General features: G+C 37.8%; 1 protein-coding gene across 1 annotated transcript in view; it reads right to left on the bottom strand.

Annotated features, from left to right (window-relative positions):
- myo9aa (myosin IXAa) overlaps positions 1 to 23906 on the bottom strand; it is a 151860-nt gene that overhangs the window by 69744 nt on the left and 58210 nt on the right. The window contains exons 3-5 of the mRNA XM_059347879.1: positions 4534 to 4628; positions 4375 to 4437; positions 2009 to 2108 (exon numbers count right to left, since the gene is read on the bottom strand). Coding sequence (XP_059203862.1) covers positions 2009 to 2108; positions 4375 to 4437; positions 4534 to 4628 — 258 coding nt within the window. The remainder of the gene's footprint in view (positions 1 to 2008; positions 2109 to 4374; positions 4438 to 4533; positions 4629 to 23906) is intronic.

Raw genomic sequence — 23906 nt, forward strand, 5'->3', positions numbered from 1 at the left:
TTACAGCTGGCCATTTTTAAAGCCTGCCATACGTTTTTATGATTGTTTTCCTACTTTTAAGGATAAACTTTGATGTTAATTTTGCTTGAGATATGAAATCCACCACAGCATACAACCGCATACATTTTGGTATCTGGAATACCTAACAACCCACAAACTAAAATAAGTATAAATAAGTATTTTCTTGTGGGCTGCATAGATCAGAAAACGTATAATTTAACAAGCTTTTTAGATATGGATCCCCTTTCTCTCACATGGTTATTTAGAATATACTTTAATTGCAAGCCAATCAGTGATACAGACACCTAGACAGAGCATTTCAGACAATAATTAGTTTTTTAGTCATTGAAGCATGTAAACATGTTATAGTAGAAACCCAAAATTGGGTGTGAATCTGAAAAAGAGCATTATAAATCCCCCTTAAAGTAAATTTTGATGAATACCAGAAACTACTTAAAATTTCTCTTCAGGTCTGTTTAAAAAGTAAGCAGAGATTTCAGAATTTGCTGTTGAAAAACAATAAATTAACAGTTTCACATATTCCTTCATACATTATCATTCCTCTCAGCTCGTCTTCTCCTTGCTGGATTTTTTTCCACATCATGTCTTGTCAATGCAGAGCATTTTAGCAGCTGTAACACTCAGTCTGGTGTCCTTAAATGCTTTGTTTCTTTGGAAACTGAAATGCATTTTTTTTTGCTGTAATTGATTTATTTCACATTCAAGCATCTAAAGACAGTTTTAAGTCCCTGCAAAATCATTTCATCCACTCCTTCAATCTACTGTAGATACAAAGGATGCTAAAAAACAAGGAAATTAACCTAAAAACGTACAGCTTTCTTTGGACATTGGCCAGTTAAATCTACATTAGTGGTTAACGTGCTGATTAATAGATGCAAAACCACAGGTCTAACACTCAAAGCAAAATTCAGAATGAGTTATAGTTAGGAAACAAAGTGTGAAAAATGAAAATAGGAAAAGAAAACAGTTAAAACTGCAACATGTTTACGTAGCTCGTAAACACGTCGTCTTAAATGTGTGGTTATGAAATCCATGCAAGAGCTCTAGCTGCTGCAAAAGTGTGGTTTTCTACATGTAAACTCCAGGGAACACACAGAGTGGGAGCAAAGAAGAGAGATACAAGGGGAGGGCAGGGTAAGAGAAGAGTGCGAGAATGTGTGCATGTATTTATGTATGCATGTGTGTTCGTGTGTTTGCATGTGCGCGTCAGTGGCCGGGAGGAATGGAAGGAATTCCCTGCGCTCTTCTGCGTAGGCGTGAAGGATTTAGGAGGAGGGGAGCAGGTCCCTGGATGTCATGGCGTGACTGTCAAAGCTCGGAGAAAAGAGACGCGACAAGTTTTACACAACATCCAAATTCCATACATACGTAATGTGTGTGTATGTGTTTATTGTGGCTTTGTTTTATGGTTATGTGAAACCTGTTTCTGTTGTGGGCAAGTCAAGCAACAGAGACAAGGGACAGACACTATTTTTGACTTGCGTTTGTGTACGGATGAGGATGTGTGAGTCAGTGTCAAAGGTGAATGAGGCCCAAAGTGTGCAAAAATCCCACACACATGCAAAAAAACACAAATTAATGCACAATGAAATGAACAAAAACACACACAGATCTTTAAAGTAAAACATATCTCTGTAACAAGTAAAAGGTTAGATAGTGACAGGTTTTGTTTGCATGTGTGTGTGACAGAGAGAGAGAGGGACTATACAGTAGGTGTTGAAAGCGACCAAATGAGGAATGTGTTTCCTTTGTGCCCTGATTTCTCTCTTTCCTGTTAGCAGAAACACAGAGCAAACTGTTCCTGCTTTGCTCAGGTCTAACAACTGGTAGAAGACACCAAAACACACAACTGTACAAATATATTAACAAAAAGCAAACACATAACATAATGCAAACTCGTAAAGACATGAAAATACAAACAGAAATTGACAACAACAAGGCAAGATTATTTCTTGAATTTGTAAATAAACAGTTATTGGTGTCCCACCTGACTGAGGTAATGGTATTCTTCAGGCTTCTTGAGGTGAAAGGCTTTCCTCTCGTCTTCACTCGCTCCTGCCAGCAGGTAGTAAAACACATGGTAGTTTCTATAATAGAAAACAAAAAATAATACATCAACACAAATTTCCACTTATGGTTTATTACACTTAAATAATAACAAATAAAAGCTTAATGATTAGTGTTTTTGTGTGAGAACATTTAAAAAATATTTGCTTTAATTAGTTCATGGTTATATAAGCAGGAAGAAATTGGCATTATAAGTAGAAAATATATACATAACACAAAACAAAGCTTTAAATATAAAAACAATGTTGCGGCTCTAAGGTTCTTATTACACCTGACTAATAACAATGTTGTTACCTAAAGCTAAATAAAATCTGTTTATCTTGTGAATGGTCACATTAGCACGCCTTCAGTTAGCATGTTGGCTTACTAATGATGTGAACAAGCTCACAGTTAGCAAACATGCTACAACAGTTATAGTAGTAAAGTTAGCCACCAAGCTACCAAAATGTTAGTTAGCAACAGCAAGAAGTTAGTATGTGTAAGCAGCTTGGTACATTGCTAATGTTTAGCACGTAATGTTAAGGAAGTTATCACACAGTTAACTTTGTAGTCTTTACATCTAGCACTAGTAGTTAACGTTAACTTAGCAGCTTGGTACCATGCTAACATTTAGCATGCATCACTGGAGATATTATGACATAGCATATAATCTATCTATCTATCTATCCATCTATCCATCTATCCATCTATCCATCCATCCATCCATCCATCCAGTAATAAAATTTTAGTTAGCAACATCAGGATGTTAATATGTATTAACAGCTTGGTACCATGCTAAACATTACCATGTAAAGGTAAGGATGTTGTCAAACATTCAGCACAGCTAACAAGCTAATGTCTCCCCCAGATGTGTCCCCTCACTGTGTAAGAAATTTTGACCTGTTGGTGGCACTAAATGAAATGTTGTGTGTTGGACTGACGGACTGGTACTGAATTCCCAACAGCCACAAAGCTAATGTGGCTAAAACAAACCCTAGAAAAAGAAATCATGACAGCACCAGTATCGCACTTTGTTTGTGTACGAGTGTGCACTTTTTCCTCTGACAGCATCTAGCTGCAGCGTGAAGGTTAAAGGTCAAACATGTGGAGCAGTTGTGTGACCAGACCCTACACACACACAAACGCACACGCACACACACGCTTTTATGGTCCTGGAGTCAGCAATCCATCTCAATAAGAGGCAGCTAACGCAGGGGGCCCACTGTGAGCCCCCCATGGTGAGGTTAACCCTCGCCACACCGTCAGCCAGACCAACACATTAGTGTCAGCTCCACTTAGAGATCAATTCACTTCATGAATCACACTTTGGCACACTCAAACAACAGGCTTTCTGAGTTAAATTCACCCTTTTTTGTTGCCAAAATTCAAACTCCATTTATATCAGACTTGCTGTATGATTGTTCTTTTTTTAGTTTGAAACAAAAACTGCAGTTCAAATGTCACGTAATTGCTTCAACATACTTGGAAAAGTTTGACACAAACTAGATTGTTGACAAATTGCCATTATTGTTTGGGACCTTAAACATGTTAAAAGTTCATTTAGCAGATGCTTTGATCCAAAGCGACGTGCATCCAAGACAAACAACGTCCATGTTGTCATATAAAACAGTGTTGGAATGTAACCAAGTACATTAACTCAAGTAATGTACATACAGACGATCTATGTGTACTTGGACTTTACTTGAGTATTTTCATATTACTGTACTTTAGTTATAAGATACCTTGTATTTTCAGAAAAAAAATAAAATAAAAATTGTGAACTTGCCAATAAGTTACGGAGAAGTACATGAAGTATTGAGAATTAGCTCCACTTTTACCAGCTGTAATATATTGACACAGTCATACATCAATTATAATAATCAAGATATTAGTAAATATTATTTTAAAATGGGCCATTCTCCATAACGACTACTTTTTTCTTTGTTACTTCAAGTAAATTTTGGTGCTCATACTTGTGTACTTGTACTTTTCACTTAGGAACAATTTTGAGAATTTTTGTTTGTATTTTTAAAGAAAATGTATTTCACAGAGGCAGCACTTAGAATATGTTTGATTAATAAAGAAGTTGTGAAGTTTTTGAGGGAGTTGTACATCAGAAATCTTGAGTTCAACATTTGTTTGTAATTAATCCACCTCTATATATTTGTTTTAAAATGTACTTCCCAAAAGTACTTTTATAATTTTATTGTTCAGAGGTGAAGTGGTCTCTAAGTGTCACTTCCCGCTTATTTTAGTTCTGCATTTCAAAGGTTATGATTACAATCTGCTTTTCTGAGAAATGCTCACCGCTCATTGTGCTCCTGATAGACCAGCCTCGACTTCTCCAGCAGGTACTTCTCCACATAAGCTCTGGAGAAAAAAAGAAGATAATAAAATACAATTGCTAAATTTTAAAACATTATTTTATTTTAGGAAAATGAAAAACATTGGTCTCTGGTTCCTCACCCTCTCACAGTGCCGCTCTCCTGGTAGTTCACCTGAATGAACTTGCCAAAGCGACTGGAGTTGTTATTGTGGGCAGTCTTCGCGTTCCCAAATGCCTGAAGAGGAAAGAGGAGAAGTTGTTGTAAGATGAAAACAAAAAAATATGGGAAGAGGCTTACACACAGGATAGAGACAGACCTTTGAGGTCAAGATCTGAGCAGACTTTCAGTGTGGATAATTTGTTTGTGGGTCAAGAACACGGAATTTGGCCTCGTGCCAAACATTGTCTTGAAACAGTGTAAGCCTGGACAGCGTGGAGCGAGCTTTTCCTCTGACATAGTTTCTAACAGCGTCAGTCCGAGACAGATTAATAACATGGTTTTAGGATCTATTCAAGTCAGAGTCAGACAAATTGCCAGAGTGGGGATGAAGGAGCTGAGGCCAGCAGGCCTGATGGAAAAGAAAAAAAAAGCTCTTCAGTGAGTAATGGGATCCATGTGGCCGTGTGGAACATGTGTAGTGGTTGTGCTTTAATAAGACGCTCCAGTATTTCCCCTCGCAGCTCTGTTTATGTTGTATAGCTGCCTGGAGGGGAAGTCGTTTTTCGCCCTATATAAACCCTGCAGTTATTTGTAGCTACGCCACAAGTAAACAAATTCCTCAGTGAATCACTTAGAGCTGCCCGAGCCCTGCGTCTGCGGAATGGGAAAACACCCCTCTCTGACCCCACCCTTCACCAACCAACATACAGACATGCCAAGAGATGCTAATGCCAAGCTAATAGGCTACGTTGTAGGCTTCCAGGCTAATCCTAATGCACATATTAGAGACTGCAAGGTTTTAACTAATCGCTGAATTTGCCTCAAATTTCAAAAACATAACTTTGTTTCAGGGTGGCCCATAATTGGCTAGTAGTGTTGCTGCAATGCAACAGAGAAGAAACTAGAATGACAATCCAACAATGTAGACCCTGCCAAGGTCAATGCTGCATTCACATGATCCTTTGATAGTGCCCTGGATATTTCCCTCACTTGGGAAGCTTTAAGTCGTAATATGGAAACAACTTGGATGCTACAAAGAAGATGTGTTTGGCTTTTTGAAACAACAAGTTGTTTGCTGTTTCACCGTATTTTCATGACAACAAAACGCAAAGGAAACAGAGCAGGTTTGCCATGAAATTTTCAAGAGAACTTTCAACTTTACGGGGTGTTGTTACCATTTTAGGTGACGTTCATATGAATTTTCTTCGTCGGAATACCATATTTTATGATTATTCCAATATTACATGAATGGAGCACAAATGCCTTATCTTGCATCACAACTGGAAAAAATATTTGGTTATCAGACTTCTTTGGCCCATGCTACACCATTCCTTCCAAAATGTTTCATAAAATATTGGGCCAGTATTTTTATTCATAATCCAGCAAACGAACAAACTGAGCCAAAAACATGACCTGCTTGGCAGAGGTTCTCTTCTTCAGAAACACCAAGCTAAAGCTTCACAAGTTAGATCCTGCAGGTTAAAGTGGCAAACAAGAATCGGCTTTGACAGCAACTAGAACCGCACCATATGGTAACATACAACTGTAATGTACAAGGCATGTCGGGTCAGCCTTTGCACAAGCTGCAGCCATATTGGGAAATAACTCAGAGCGACCATTCACTAGAAAGAAAGTCCGAGTAAAAGTTCCCAGAAGCATCTTAAGGTTTAGATGATCTCAGTCCCATTGTAAGTTTATGGGCAAAGATCATTATATCATCAAGATGCTTTTGGGAATCAGGACACTTTGGCTCCTTCATAATGGCAGAGCCGGGCTCAATGAACTGGACCACAGCAATGAACTCGCCCTTCATTTATGACTCACCGGGTTGAACAAATCATTAAAATGGGCAGACGCTGTGGAAAAAACACATTCACCTCTGCTTTTTGGACAAAGAAAGAGCCAACAAGGTCAAACTGAGGAACGGTGACGAGTTCAATTCCCATCCAGAAATGTCAGTTTTAAAATGTGATGCCTGGTGCATTCGATATTCCCAGAGGAGCTGGTATTCTGTTCACCACTCCATCTGTCTATGAACTGGATAACCTGTCTGGTTCAGGAACTGCAGGTCAGACGAGGACAGACTTCCATCAGTCAACGTCCCTGAGAACTTCCTGAATGGACAGCCAATGGAAAGCCAGCACTCGTAACAACAACCTGCTCGCAGACGTGTCGAGGAACTCGGGTCAGACGAGTCAGATATTGGACCTTTTCAGTGTTTGCTTGACATTCAACATGTTGTGTCGGGCCAGCAGGAAGCAGGATGTGGAAAAACTAAAATACTGGGAGCAGATTTATGCTCAAGCACCGCTCATTCGTCCACCTGGTCTGTGTAAAAATGATGCATAGTTAAAGAAGACATTTTTACAGCCGATAGTTTGTATTCTTTCTAAACTTGGCTCGCTCCATATCAACGGCAATAAAGCACAACAGAGGGGGTGATATGTCTTAACTGACCTCTGGAGGGGATGGAGCTTCAAATCACTAGAGAGAGCCTGCTGTCATTAGGTCACTGAAACAGTTTGTCACTGTCAAGATGAATAAGATAATTCCATCATTTTGAGTTTTTAAGAGTAAGATATTAGTGGTTACATCTGACACACTGTCCTCACAAAATCAGACACTCCCTTACTGCAGAGCAACACACAAAACATCAAACAATCAGAAACAGATCTGTAAGAGAAGGTGACATCTTTCCCCCTAAAGTAACCGCAAATAGATCTGAATACAAAGCAGTTGTGCTTCCAGTAACAAAAACATGCTTTCCTGCACTCTCACTCTTTCCACCCACACAAACAACCCACAACAATGCAAATTCCCACCTTCTCCTGCAGGAGCTGTCAAAAGTTATTCTGGGAAATCTAAGTCACCAACTTGAGCTCAAGTAGACAGGGCAGGTTAAATAAAGTTGATTGCTAACAGTGGAAGAGTATCCAAGGGTGGATTTTTTCCCCCTCTCCTAATGATGACAAAGACTCAGAGGGACACCACAGCCAAAACTGTTTGTACAGACATGATTCGCACCACTTCAGTCCCTCCAGCAGGTCAACAACATTATTCTTGGCTCAAGACCACAGACCAAGCCAAAGGCAGACCAATGACAGACTTGAGATGGTGCCAGTGTGTTCTGGGTGTAATGTGTCTACGGGCCTCGGTCAAAGTCGTCCAGAGGAAGCTCAGACAGAGAGGAGGCCGCAAAGCTGATGTGATGTTTTTAAAGCAAAGCGCTCTGTTGATCCTCATGTTAACCACTCTTACAGTTCTGTTAAATGCTGTGGTCACTGTGAGAAAACCATCTAAATAAGGAGTCTTTCAAAATCAATCAACTTGCATTTTGTGGTAAAAAATTATTTTGTCTTCAAATACCCTGACTGAGGGCATCGATTGGTCATTGTTTTGAGCTTTTTTCATGCTGACTGACTTATTTCCAAGAAACTTATTAGCATACCAATTTGAAGGGGTGTTTTTGCAAGATTCATTGTGAAGAATATTATCTGATACTGATTTTGATGTTGTTGCAGCTGGGTTCAAAGAACAATGCCACAGTTGCTAAATTATTCCAACCTTTATCCAGAATTTAAAGAGTTGATTTCAAATGTAGATTGTGTTTCTTTCTACCACTGATAGTGGTGCAAGTAACGGAGCTTTGAGATCAGTGATTGGATGTTTCTTGCTTCTCCCCCAAAGTTATTATGAACACAGGCTGGTATCTTTGAATTTTTTACATAAACACAAATACAATGATAATTCTGATAGATAAGATACTGGTTATTCAATTTAAAGTGTTGGTTTTCCCCCGAATGCAAACATATATACAGTACATATATTTTCAGTCATTGAAATACTGCAGAATTTGTCAAATGATTGTTGAAGAAAACTTTTCTATAAATATATTATATTATATATATATATATATATATAAAATATATATAAATATTATATATTATTATTATAACATGTCTTCTTAAATCCATCTCTCAGTATATCTAATGTGTGATGTACATGATGTTGTAAGATCTCTTACAAGAAAATTATAACATAAAACAGAAGATACTTTTCTCGGAAGTCAATAAGACTTCCTAAAGCGCCGTCTCGCACAATCCGTTCAGATTCTATTAATGTTTCTGTCTTTAGTGAGGTAATTATCTCTTTATCTGCCTTTGTACGCTGTGACTCATGCAGTGTGGAGCAGAGACACATGGCATCTAATCATATGAGAATGACTTCATTAGCAGCGTCTTGAGAGGAAGAGAGGAAAACAGGAAATCAGACTGTTGTCCCGGGTCCAGTGTTTCAGGGTCACGCTAGGAGCTCGGAGAGAGAGAGAGAGCGCAGACAAAAAGCTGCTTGATTTAACACACAAAGAGATTATCTTTCAGTAAGTCATCAATTGCTTGGGGGGTTACAAATGAATTTCCATGCTTGGGTGTGTTTAGAGGTCATGTGACAGCTTGGTCTCAAACCACACAGAGAAATGCTTTGTCTGAAGTTCAAAGTAAGTGAAATGAGCCGTGAGATAAAAACAGCATTCTTCTGACTGCAAATTGATTTAGGAAATTGTAACCAAATTTTTAGCATTCCTTCCCTTGACAGTAGCTACGGAGCATCTGTGTGATTCAACGGTTACTCAGGGACTTCTCACTCGACCTCTGTAGAGTCATATCCTTCTGCGAGCCGTTACAAGAGCGACTCAGGGACCACAGAATGCCAACAGGATATCAACAATAGAGTGAAAGGGCGAGTGACTCGGCCCGGCGTGCATCATGGTTATTATGTCACGCCGTGTGTGGGCAGATAACGTTCACCAGAGGCCAATGCGTGACTGTGCCCCTCGTAATCTCACACCTGAGGTCACACTGACCAGAGTGGGCTGTGGTCACTGTGGAAGTTTAATCACAGTCATGGTTCCCAGCGGAGGCAAAGCACAGTGGGTTGTGGGTACTGGCAGCAGCTGTTTCTGTCAAAACAGTGTTTGAGGTAGGACGTGTGCAGGTTTAACTGCCAGAGTAAAACTTTTATACGTATTTCTCTCCTCCATTCAAAAGGAGCAATGAACATATGGGAGCTTGTTTTTGTGATTCTTGTAGTTCAGCCACTGTAACCTCTTAAAACCAAACATCCCACCGGCACCAGCTTCTTATTATTATTATAGTTTTACTGTATAGAGTTACAGAATACCTGTTTTATACACAGTCTATACTCTATAGTAGAGGTGGGGGGGGGGGGGGTATATACAGCATAGTATTGCAATATTTTATTACATCGATTCATGGCATCGATATTTAGCGTCGGCGGGCCGGTTGGTTTTTTTTCGGGTGCAGTGGGCTCACTTTTATGAACATACTGGAGAAACTGGTATCATATGCAACTAGAAGATCTAAGGAATCTCTAGCTACCATGTTATCAAAGTCAAGCTTTTTTTGTAGTTATTGTTGTTCTTTGCATTATTCTGTGATGTCATTTAATATGACGACTGATGATTGGGTGTTCCAACTGCCTTTTTGTAAAATCAGGTTAATTGTCCATTATAATAATATACTCAGTGTCCGGGGGAAGGGATTTGCATAGTTCTGGCATAAAGCCTGTCCTTGTTATTAAAATATGACTTATAGACGAGGTCCAAAAAAACCTTTTTGGGCAAATAAGCACATTGTTGAAACTAGAAGATGTTACCTTTCAAATGAAGCCTCATACATGCATTTTGGCCTCACAGTTTTTCTGTTATAAGCTTTTTCATTTGGGCAGGCCTACAGGTAAAATTAGAAAAGGGGTGGTTTTAAAGGGTTAAAAAGGTGCCACAGTTTGGTTGAAAGTTTGGTTTAAAAAATTAAGCTTGCAGTCGATTGGACCATCAGAGAGCCGTCTTTCTTAATTCTCAGTGAGTTCATCATCACTCTGCCTCTAACACCCCTGGGAGCAGATCTGATGGTCCAGTGAAATTAGTAATATAGACGTCAGACTCGTCAGGTTGTGCAACTCTGACATGAGACATCACACTCGAATGAGCGGCCATAAACCTCAGCGCTGGTTTGTTTGGAGGTTTTTGACAACCTTTGTGTCCAAGAGACTTTCAGTTGTAGTCACATCTGTTTATACTGCAGAACTCTGCGTGTGCACACTAATGTACGAACATGCAGTTTTTATCAAAGATGACATTTCTTAAACTGCAGCCAGAGAGAGAAAAAAATAAAGACGCTGAAACTTCTGCCCACATACAGCAACTCATGAAATAAAACTTAACCAAACCATGAAAACCAGCCATTTCTCTGACTACAACACTGCATTGGTCGGGTCTTTTTCTCATTTTTAATGATATGGAATTCTCTTTTCCTAATTATCAAGAACAGTTATTATCTTTATTAAGGCTGTCCGTCAGTAGACAGACAACAAGAATTGCACCTTTTCTCAGCAAATAGACACTTCTACTGGGACGTAAGTGATGATTGAGAGGGATTATTTTGTCTAAGTCCATACACTATTTGATAGGAAATCCTGCATAGTGTATCTTTAACTGAGAGATATGAAAGAGGTTTCAATCTGTTCGTCCAACTCTCCACTGAAAAGCAAATCTTTAAAAAAGGTTTGTGAATCACTGCACTACAGCTGACCGGCCTGTTCAAGGAAGTGAACATTAGTCACAGGGATGGAGATGAAAGCCAGGCGTAATAGAAAAATAATCACAGATCTCCAGGATTCTGCAGCTATCACAGAAATCTCTCATATAACATAAACCTCTGTGAGTCAGAGAAGATGAGTGGGGGGAAAAAAGCAGCATTCCTCTCAGTTACAAAGGCCTCTCAGACAGAAGCAAATTTTTACAAAAACCTTGAAATTAGTGAACTCATTTCCCATGCTATTGCAGACCTGTGCATGAATCTTATCCTCGGGCTGTGTGAGAACTTTCCATCGTTGTAAAGTGAGATGATATAAGCGATAAATGATAAATTAGCGACAACATATATAACAGAATGAAGTAATTTCCCCTGATTACTGATAATGATCTTAAAGGTACAGACGGATAAACCTAGAATATCTCCTCCTAAGTAAGCTTTTAGAGAAGATGTTAACTTTTGCAGTAATTAGCGTGATTTTGAGAACCAGAGAAAATACTGTGTATCTCAAAAGTCAGGAACATACAAAGCACTTTCCAGGAACACAAACACATGTCTTATTTGTTGTTTGTGTTAAGTGATGGATTTTGCAAAGAATGTACGAGCCCAGGGGGAGGAAACTCTTCTCAACCCGCATTGAAACACTCTCAAACACTAACTGGAAGCATACAAGACCATTAAAATGCAATGAAACAATAAAATACTCAGAAATTAGAGGGCTGTTGCTTCATCGCACTGTGTTGTGTTTGTTATTCACACGGACTGAAGATCTGATTCATTCTGGGTGAAATCTCAACAAAGTCCTGCTGATTTGGTCTGAAAGGACTCCCTGCACTGTTTGTGGGCGGCAGCATGTTTACTTGTTTTCTTCAGTAGTGAGTCAGCGAAATGAGCTGCCCAGTCATTATCTATCTGCAGTATAGATGTGTGTGTGTGTGTGTGTGTGCGTGTGTGTTCAACTTCCTCTGACTACCTCCCTCTTGCATCTTATCTCTGTTTTATTTATGTTTCTTCTAAATTCACTCTTACTTTCTCTCACACATCACTCACGTACACCAGCAGAAAAACAAACAAACAAACAGCAGCACATAGATTATTACTGGAGCTGGACCTTAAAACCTAACATCTTATATTAGTAACTTATTGTAACGGAGGTCAGAGGGTGAAATAACACAAAACACACATGAGATTACAGTATCTGGATGCAGTGATGGAGAACAGAACAAAAACATAATGAAAAGTTCCTCTGAAACAAAACTAAACAGGAAGAGATTAAGACAGAGAGGAGACGAGCGCCTCAGAGAACAACTGATTAAAAACAATAACAGCTTCATTCACTTTTTTCCATTTTAAAGACTAACTAGTAACTATGCAAATTAATTTTAGCCATCTGCTTCAATCCATTTATAGTGCTCTGGTTTTAGCAAACATTAAATGAATAACACATTTGAAACTCACACTACTCAAAAATTAATTATGCATTTAAATCAATGTTGTTGTCAATTATTGATGTATCCAAGGGTCTAACAATCCCCCCCCAAAAAATTCCAGTTTACACTATATGGAAAACATTTCATAATTTGTGTTTTTATCATTTAAAATATGTGGGTTAACATTCCTAGAGATAAAGGGTTAAATTATTTAAGAAATATATGTAATTGTTATAGTTATGATCAGGTCTGAACATTGGTTGGTCAAAATATTTAATATGTGTGAAAAAAATATTCATATATAATATTTTCATAACACTTTTTAAGGAGTGAACATTTTTTTCACCAAGGGTAATACATTAACATTTTCTGAAGGGGTGCACAAGGGTTAAATCACACTAATCATACCTTATTAAAACTAAACTTCAAACAAAACAAGGTTAATAAATCGACAGTATATAGCAAAATCAAAATTAAATATGCAAGAAAACTTTAATCACAGCTAGTTATGGTGAGTTTTGAACATGTGTTGTGCAGTGGGCTGCCAAAACCCAAAAGGTACTCATAAAAGTCTAATTAATATTTTATACATTGACATATACATTGTTTACATTGTATATGTCATACATATACATACATTGACATTTTTTTATACTTGCTTATCGCGAGTGACAAGTTGTTATAATATTGAGACAGCATTTTAACAGTAAAATAAAGAAAAAGTCCTGTGAGAAACTAGTCTTGCTGTTTTTTTGCTGCTGGCATGTATGCACATTTCAATGTTTGTTTACAAATAATTGCTCTATTAACACTTCAGAAAGCTGCAGGAAACAATATGGTTTTAAGAATAAAGGGTATTTGTTTACATTTGTGTGGTTTTACTCATTAATAAACAGTTCTGGCTATTCCTCATTGAACTGAACTATGGTTTCCAATAATTTAATTGGAAAAGAAAGATTATAATTGTACTTAAATCTAATTTTCTTGTTTGAATAATAAAACAGGATTGAAAGTTTTAACCCAGAGTTTCTCGGCTGTTGGTGCTGATGCAGGTAAATGTTTTATCCCTTTCTGTTTCAGTTTGATCTTCCTGCAAACTGTCAGTCTTGCAAAGTGTTTTGGGCAGCAAGGTATGAGCGATGATACTGATCTATTTAAGAGACATTCACACATTCAGCTCTCTTATTGCTCCTTCTGAGTCTAACTCAGTGTGGATTATTAGTATGCAGGTGCAGCAGGGAGATGAGACTCTGAAGCTAAATTGAAGGTTAGTCCTCTTTGTTTTTAAGTTCCCATCGGCATTGAAATCCCCCATGACAGCAGCCACAGACACACACACACACACACACACACACACAGACACAGACACAGACACAGACACAGACACACACACACACACACACACACACACACACACACACACACACACACACACACACACACACACACACACACACACACACACACACACACACACACACACACACACACACACACACACACACACACCACACACACACCTCCTCCTGCAGATACTGACAGAATGAAGTGTCACGTGTGTGCGTGCTGTAAAACAGCTAAAATTAGAGATGTTGATGACTGGGCTCAGCTGTACGTGTGGCCACAAGCAGCGAGGTGACATTTCAAAACAACTGGAAGCTGAAATGGGAAATTAAGACATGCACTGGGCCTTTCCCAGTCCCAGGAGCTCAGGATCCAAGGTAACTAAACTCAGGGAGTAAAAGTCAATCCATGCATGATTCATGTTTGTGTGATGGAGGTGAGAAAATTAGACAGATAACAGATTAAAAAGCAACTGCTCCATCTGTGAGGTATTAAGGAATGAAATCTTCTTATATATATTTTATATTCAAAAATGCACTATATATTCACTTATTTTGACCTCTTGCTGGTTGTCATAGGTGTCTATGACAATAAATTCAGTAACATAAAACAAAAAAACATAAAATTGGTCAAACAATTTATAGAGAAAATAGTCAACCAATTGATCAATGAGGGAGGCTTACAACTCGAACGATTCTAAAGAAGTTTAGACGCTGTGTAAAACATAAATAAAAACAGAATGTATCAAATTCAGAATTCAGAGATTATATTTACAATCACAAAAGTTTGTCAGATTTAACATTAACCTCTTAAAACCCACCTGCCAAGACAGGTTTAAGGTTGGGGGAAAGGTTAGGAGTAGAGCTTTAAAGCTTATAACAGAAGAACTATAAGGCCGAACTACACGTATGAGGCTTTATTTATTATTAAGGATAACATCATGTAGTTTATGAATTGTGCTTGTTTAGCATGTGGCTAAAGCACAGCTGAAACTACATCAGTTTTTCTTAGTTAGACATACTAAATTTGAAAAATAGTTTTTTGCTACAAATTTTTAAATGTTTAATGTTCACAAGATTGTGTTTGGCATTATCCTTCATCAGGAGAGAGGGGTCTTTACAAGAGGGGAATGAAAATGCGGATGGTAGGGAAAAATGAACTCATCTGAATTTTGGGTTTAATTGTGAATTATTTTTTGTCCTGTACACATGGAAAACATATGTGTGAGATGTTAAATGCTAAAGGGACAATTCTGAATGGGATCAATAAAAAGTTAATTAAAAAACAGAAACTACATCAGTTCAAAAAACCAAAATGTTTTGTCTAACCCCACCCCTACCTTTGTGCAGTCTTTAATTTAATAGTTTTGTTTTTTTACAGTTTTTAATTGAACATAACAAGGGATTAGCAAAATACGGCACTCTGTTTTATTTACCCTATATTTTAGCTTTTTGTTAATCAGGGTTGTAGACTGTAGAGATGCTAGTTACTGCACCTGCATCTGGGGGAAGACAAAATCAGCTATTTTTGGCCATTACACTGAAAAAAAACTAAATTCACCTCATTATGAAGGCCTGTTTGTGTTTCTACATTCTTTCAAATAGAAGCTAAACCACATTCTTGTTCAGTGTAACTGATGACTGAACTTACAGTCCTCTGCTGGGCCTATTTGTAGCCAAGGCCCCTTCCTTTTCTGTGCTGCACAGCTGCTTTACAGGATTTATTTCAAACATTGTCAAGATGCCTTTGACGCAATGTCATTTCTCACACTGGCACACAGACTCTGCTCTGTTCCTCAGTCATTCACCTCATTATTCCTGCTCTTTCTGCCATGTGACAATTTCAAAGAAACAAAACTTCTCCTCAGCTGAACTTCTGACCCGCTGTTACATAACAGTGTTTGGATCCTAAAAGAAGTTAATGTGGTCAAAAAAGACGTAACATCCACGAGTTTCTCAAAAGCTAAAGGGAGCACAAAGGGTGTCAGAACAAACAGGACCTGGGAGCTTCTCGTTTCAGCATCAAGTTTACGGGACAAAACAATAGTGCAGTGTTTCCTCGTGGTAATGGGATGAGGTAAACGAGAGGCACACAGAGGGATGAAAAAATGAGGGAGGGAGGGGGGAGACAGAGAGAGAAAGAAAAATAGAGAGAGATGTAAAGAAAGTAGATCAGAAGGCATTTTTCAGGTCACTTGTGTGAGTAGTTCACTGCAGAGAATCAAAATATATCGAATTACTTTATCCTCAAGACGTTAAGAAGCAAAGTGCCACTCTGAATTTATGCCACGTGCTTTGTTGCATAAATCAGAGCTGTAAAGCCTCGATTCACTGTCGGCTACTCCAATTATTGTTAACATCTTTTATCTGTTCCCCGTTCCTATTTTAAATGTTCTAAAATGTTTTTGGGGCCTTCTCCCTTCCATCAGATCTCCTGAATCTGTGGATTGTTTCAAGCAGCTGCAGAAAACTGATTTTCTATAGTTCAGGCTTCTTTTAGCCTTCAGTTTTGTTTATTTTAGTCGTATGCTTTGTTTCTTAGATACTGTATGTACATACCTCTATTTGTATGTGAAAATCTTGTATCTTAAAATGGTAAAAGTGAGAGAAAGGCTTTATACTGTGCATTTGTGTGTCACTTGTAGATGTATAATACTTTTATCTGTACCGCCTGTGAAAGGTCTGATAATTTAACTCTGCAGCGGACAGTGTCTGTACCTGAGCTTCACATTTAATCTCTGGGATTCATAGAAAAAAGGAGATGAGACGTTTAATAAGGTAAAGTGAGAAAATGTATTAAAGCGTAAATGTTTAATGTGCGCACAAATATAGCCTTTAACTGGCATGAATACCACAAAAAAGGATCTTCCTTCTTCTTCTGTGTAATAACTTATTTTCAAAATTCACAGCATTTTAGTTAAGTGTGAACAAAAAGTATGTCGTGTCATAGTCCTCTCCACTTACAGTAGGAATTTTATGACGATATGACCTGATGATTGTCTTTGCACAGAAAAGTCGTCATAAAATTCCTCCTGCAAGTGGCGTCTGCTATGCACCTGTTGAACTACATGTGTGCACAAGTTCTTCTCTTCGATGTGTTTAAGTTTATAATTTGTTACTTTCAATAAAAAGTGAATACTGCCTAAAGTAAACCAATATAAATTACCTAAACACAAGCAATGGGAACTAAGAACCTGCACCAAATTGTCCGTTCCAATTAAATAATTTCCTGCAAGCTTATCAATTCCTTTTTCAATGAAGCCGGCATGTTTTTCCTACACTTTTGAGGAAGAAGTGTAACTTCCTTGGAAGACTGTTGATCTACTCTGAGTGAAACATGCGAGTTGGGGCGGTGCTTGGTCTGTTTTCAAGCAACCAGGTTACAAACTTTCTCAAATTACAACAGTCACTAAAATATGTGTCTGAAACCGCAGTAACATAAACCTGATTCATATTTGATAAGCGCTGCCTAGTTTGAGTTTGTTGGGTTCAACAAATGTCAGTCATCCTACATTTGACCAGATTAGTCTGGTCTGGTTTCTGGTTTTAATACACACAGAAAATTGATCACGACAAGCAACATCAATAGTTTCATGACTATCAAAAACATTTAATCATTTCCATCCCTAAAAAACACACAAAACTCATCTCCCACTATTAGTTTATATATAAACGTATTCACTCCTTTCGTCATATCAACCTGAAGACTGATGGTTCAAAATGTCCCCATCAGTCAGGCTGTTGGCCGTTTTTTGGGTTTGACTGAGACAGTAGGAGGAGTTGATGTTTGACGGTCATAAAATGTCATTCCTTCCACTCGGCCCACAGGCTCCACTCAGTGACTCACTCCACCAACATATAGAAACACAAGACCTGATTGTTGGGACTGACCGCTGCTCCCACAACAATAACCAGCCACATGAAGAATCACGGGGGAGACCAGATACACATTTGGAACAGAAACCACAACTAAAGCTCATTTAAGGAATTTCTTTCAGCAGAAATTCTCCAAGTTTACAGAGTTTACAGCTTCATTAACGTGAATTTCTGTGGGTTTCTTTTGTCTTTTACAACCTTAAACTAGATATCTTTCGGTTTGAAACTGTCAGTCAGACAAAACAAGACCCTGAAGGCAACAACTCGGATGTTTGGACATTATGTTTCCTCATCATTTTCATACTTTTCCCTCATTTTTAAGTTAAATTACCAAAAATCAGCTGCTTCCAGGTTCTACAATCTGATTAAATAATAGCTTTCTTTGTCATACTTGTAAATAAACTAAATGGAGTCAGACGGTCAGAGAAAATTAGACATTTGACATCATGGATGTTAGGAAACTCGCCACATCCTTTTCTGGTACAGAAATTATTGTTTTCTGTCATCATTTTTAGGTAAAAATGCGCAACATTTGTTGGCTCCAGGTTATAAAAATCTAAATACTCAATCCTTTCTTTGTCGTACTTGATCATAAACTGAATATATTTAAGTTTTGGACTACTGGTCGGACAAAAAACAAGACATAACAAGATGTCACTTTGGACTGTAGGAAGTCATAATGCTCATTTCATACAATTTATGTACATTTATTATACGATTTCCGGCATTTAGAGACGACAAAATAAATAGATTACTCTAGAAAGTAATCATCAGGGTCATATATAATGAAAATACTTGCAGCACATCTTGTTTATGTCTTTTAAAATATACAACAATAATCACTACATCCATTCCCTTAAAACAGTGATGCACAATTAGTTTCAGTATAACTGCAGTATAAGTATAAGTGCAGTGCTTGTCTCGTAAGTTTGAGTTAAATAGTTCTTGTAATGTTTTATTTCTATTCTATTTCTATTCTTATGTCTTTTTGTTCTGCAGAAAAACACCTGAATTTCCCTTCTGTGGATCAATAAAGACTGATTGTGTGTTAATATGATGAGACATGAATCACAACACACCCACAACTGAACCGGATCCAAATATATTTATAAAAAGAAAACAATTTCTCTGACAAATGTGCTCAGTGTGTTGACCATCTGCACCCGTCAGCTGTGAGTCGGTTTCTGCATCAACACAACAAACACAAACACAAACCAGAACCTGAGTGCAGCAGGGCAGACTGGGCCACCAGGCCAGCATCACTTGTATTGATCCACACAGTTACACACACAGTTACACACACAGTCACACACACACACACACACACACACACACACACACACACACACACACAGTTACACACACACACACAGTTACACACAGTTACACACAGTTACACACAGTTACACACACACACACACACACACACACACACACACACACACACACACACCCCCACACACACACACAGTCGGAGCCCTCGGCTTGAATCTCTGCCAGCTCAATGCAGCACTACAGACACGGGTGTGTCCCCAGCAGAAGGCCTTTTCATCAATATCTCCAAATGTGATGCAGAAGATTTAATACATGGTCACTACAATGCAAAATCAGGACAAAATGAACATATTTTGTCATATTATCTGCTTCATCCCTATGAATAAGCACAATTATTTGCATTTTTTGCTTAAAAAATAACAAAAAAAGCTTCATTTTCATGTTAAATATGATGTTTTCGTTGACATTTCACATTACAAAGAGTAAAAAAAACAAGGGAGGTGAGGTTTTTCTTGTCAGTTATGAACAACATGGTATTAAAGGAGATTTTATTAGTCAGCACCAACATTTACAAGCCTCCATGCTCGCATGATGTAATAGCTTCCACAGTGAAATCCCGTTACATGCCACTCTCTCACATCTGTGCCCTGCTTCACTCAAAATGTTTGTTTTAATGGCTGGGTGGGGATCACGGCGGGTTCAACTGCGGCTGCGGACTTCAGAACGAGGGATAAATGACATCAGAGGGAGTCAGCCAAGCACTCGTGCTTTTCACTGGGCACCATGTTTGATTTCTAGATTAAATATAAAACCTGTGAAATAGGATTTTCATCCTAATGTTCACATGTGGAATCAGAGGTGTTTTTCAGCCTCTCATGGCTGAGCTTGGAGCAGGAGCTTCATCTCCAGCGTAAACCACTTGGCTTTGAGTTTCCAGTTACTTGCATTAAAGCACTCAACTATAATGTAACACTTACAGTGCTACTAATAACAGCTTTCAAAGGCACAGTGGTAAATCAATAAGCCTTGAAAATATCGTCTATGTGCAACAGTCATCATCATTTACCTAATTTATCAAGCAAAGTGTTGATTGTTTTGCAGGTTTCAGCCACTTTAATGTGAGTATTTGCTGATTTTCTTTGTTTTGTATCATGATAAACTGAATATATATGGATATTAGACCCAAATTTGGTAAAAAAATAAATAAAAAAAAGGAGGGGGGGCTTTGACAGGTTTTTTTTCACCATTTTCTGACATTTTACAGACTCAGCAATCAATGAATTATTCTAACAGATGAGTATTTAGAAATAATCAATAATTTCAGCCCTTATACAAAGACATGAAGGAACATACGCGTGTATATCAGTGATGGGACTAGTCCAGATCTTAAGTAAAAGAGGAAATAACAATTAAATATAGCCTGCACTTAAAAACTTAAAAGGAACACTCCACCGTTTTTTCATATTAAAACATGTTATTCGGTCAAGTAAGACGAGTTGATACAGACCTCTTGCGTCTCAATGCGTGCACTCAATCGCCCTGGCGCGCGGCGCCACTTGGCTAGCACTTAGCTTAGCCCAGTTCATTCATTAGGATCCAAACAGATGGACAGATAGAAGCGACCAAACTCCTCCACGTTTTCCCTATTTAAATACAGCTACACGAGTAGTTAAACGACCAAGTATGGCGACACAAAATAAAACGTGGCGCTTTTCGAAGTGGATAAAAAGGATAACTATAATGTATGGCGGAATAGCACTTGGGAGCACTTCGACTCGGCGCAGTAATATCATCACTCCTGAGGGGAGAAGATTTTTCAGGAGTGATGATATTACTGCGCCGAGTCGAAGTGCTCCCAAGTGCTATTCCGCCATACATTATAGTTAACCTTTTTATCCGCTTCGAAAAGCGCCACGTTTTATTTTGTGTCGCCATACTTGGTCGTTTAACTACTCGTGTAGCTGTATTTAAATAGGGAAAACGTGGAGGAGTTTGGTCGCTTCTAACTGTCCATCTGTTTGGATCCTAATGAATGAACTGGGCTAAGCTAAGTGCTAGCCAAGTGGCGCCGCGCGCCAGGGCGATTGAGTGCACGCATTGAGACGCAAGAGGTCTGTATCAACTCGTCTTACTTGACCGAATAACATGTTTTAATATGAAAAAACGGTGGAGTGTTCCTTTAAAGCAGTACAAACAATAAAATGCAATTAAATATCAAATATCAAAGTAGAAGTGATCTTTCTTTTTCTTATCTGTTTTTATAGATGACTCATTGCTTTTTACTTCCAGATGAGTCATTCAGTATCAAATCAGACGGATGTTCTCCTGTCTTGTTCAATTAAACATGAACAACATGGAAACATTCCTCAATCTCCCTCAGGATAAATCAAGTATCTATCCATATATCTGGAAATGACTTGTAACTTTACACACAACATGTCCACATAGACTGTAGATCCCTTTTCAGACATTTTCAAGATCATGTGAGTCCACATCACCATTTTGGCTTCTTAAAAAAGGGCAAGAAATTTGAATGTTCAGCTTGTTATACTTGCCATGTATCTGATTCTGTTGGAGCCCTTAACATTAAATAGAACATCAATAAGTCTGTATTCTTAGCATGAAATATTAAAACATTAGCAACATTGCAAAATAGAACATCTGTTAATGTTTTTCAGTCTTTTTGATCTGATCTACACAATTTTATCTGTGACATTACAACATTTAATCTCAGTAGGAGTCATTTATCTGTAGATATAGAACCCTAACAATGGTTTCCCGTCTAAGATAATTTTTCATGGGGCGAAAATGACAACATTCCCAGCAGCAAAATTCAGCAAAAATATAAAACAGAACTCGTTTTTTTTTTTGTCTCAAATGGCATACACATATGAACTGAACAGAATCTAAAATGTAATCAAAAACTTCTATCTGATTTGACACAAAAAGACCCAGCTAGTTCGAATTAGAACACTGAATTTGAATTCTGTGAGATTATTACTGTTGGTAACTCAGTTGTTGGGTAAACTGTGGATAATTTATCTCTGAGATGAAGTTAAATTCACATGTTAAGTATCACAAAAAGAAATGCTGAAAAGCTAATGCTTCAAAGTTGCTGAATCACACGTAACTAAACATTTGTTGTGAAAAATAAAGGCGTCAGTGTCGCAGCAGATTCATTCCAGCATTCCAGTCGGCACTGTGCTTTGATGGTGACTGAGTGACCCGAGTCAATTTGCCGTCCTGCATAGGATGTGTTTGACAAGCGCTAAGTAAATGTGCTCAGCCATTAGGAAAACAGGCCTATCTTTAAGAGCAAACACTAATCCCACTCACTCCAGGAGCCTGAGTCAATACGCCATTTCTCAGTGGCAGCGAGCCACTGTGATAACCTGCTGCAGCCTCACAAGCCTCACATCTCTCTCCTCTTTCATACCAGGGCTGGAAGAAATACTCGGACCCTTACTTAAATAAAATGGGTCATACAACAATGAAAAATACTCTATTACAAGTTAGTGTTCTTCATTCAAAAACCTACTGAAGTAAAAGTATCATCAGCTAAATAAGCAAAAGTAAAAGTCCTTATAATGCTGTCAAAAATGAAATATTGGTATATACATTTTTTATATTGCTGTTATTACCAAATTTCCCTTCAGGAATGAATAAAGTAATCTATCTATCTATTTCTGATGCATCAATCCGTGAATGAATTTACTCATTGTGGGACTAATACGTGAATCCTAACCCTAATGTATCTTCAGTATTTTACTGTTGTAGCTGCTTGAAGTGGAGCGAGTTTTCACTTCTTATTACTATCATATACAGTAACATATTTGAGTAAAGTGGTTTCCAACCTTGGGGTTGGGTGCCTTTAAAAGGGTCAGGAGATAAATCTAAGTGGTCTTAAGGTGATAAATGGAAGAGAAAAGAATAAACATAATTCTGCTTTGTGTATTTGAATAAATTTCTGAACTTTTCTCTAATTGGGTCTTTGTTGAAATATTAGATCACTTAAACTTAAATGTGACTATCTGAGAAGTTTAAAGGTCAAATGACACTTTGGTGGAACTGCTAACAACTCATAGAAGTCTCAAACTTAACAGCTATGCACTGATTTTTTTATATGAGGTTAAAAAACAAAAAGGTTGGGGAGTGCTGGTTTAACCTCTAAAATTACCTATATTTTTTTAGCTACTTATATATTTGTACCTTATCTATACGAGAGAAAAAAAATAGAGCTAGAACAGTGACAGGAGGTTTTGCATCAAAAATAATTGGGCATTCAAAAAGGAAACATTGGCACTGAAAAATAAAACACAGGCAGTAAAAATGATTATCATTATTATTTTCATCCTGTGTATTGCAGTCACAATTATTCTTTCTCAAAAAATGTTTTTAATTTTTTTTTCTTTTCATTTTGTTCTCCAATATTTTCATTACCACACCGCCATCATATGCTTCCTGGCATTGTTTTTTAATCCACTGAAGATAATAAAGTTTTCATGAAAGTTCATATATGAGAAAAAAGGTCCAAACGTCCTTTAATGTCCTTTAACTGTGTTTCTTTCTTCTTTATACGGTCAGAAGTACATTTTGTGCATTAATACATTGCTCATCAGGATGTAAAAAATATCGGAATAAAAGAAAATTAATGGCCGTGTTTTACTTTTTAGAGGAACTATCCATGTCTCCTTTTCCAATGCCAACTTTTATTTTAACGCCAAAACTAACTGACACTCTGGCTCCATATAACTACAGCGGTCAAATAAATGTAGTAGAGAAAAACATACACTCTATGATGTAATGGAGAAATGCAGC

Source organism: Centropristis striata, chromosome 2, assembly GCF_030273125.1.
Source record: "Centropristis striata isolate RG_2023a ecotype Rhode Island chromosome 2, C.striata_1.0, whole genome shotgun sequence".
Lineage (NCBI taxonomy): Eukaryota > Metazoa > Chordata > Actinopteri > Perciformes > Serranidae > Centropristis > Centropristis striata.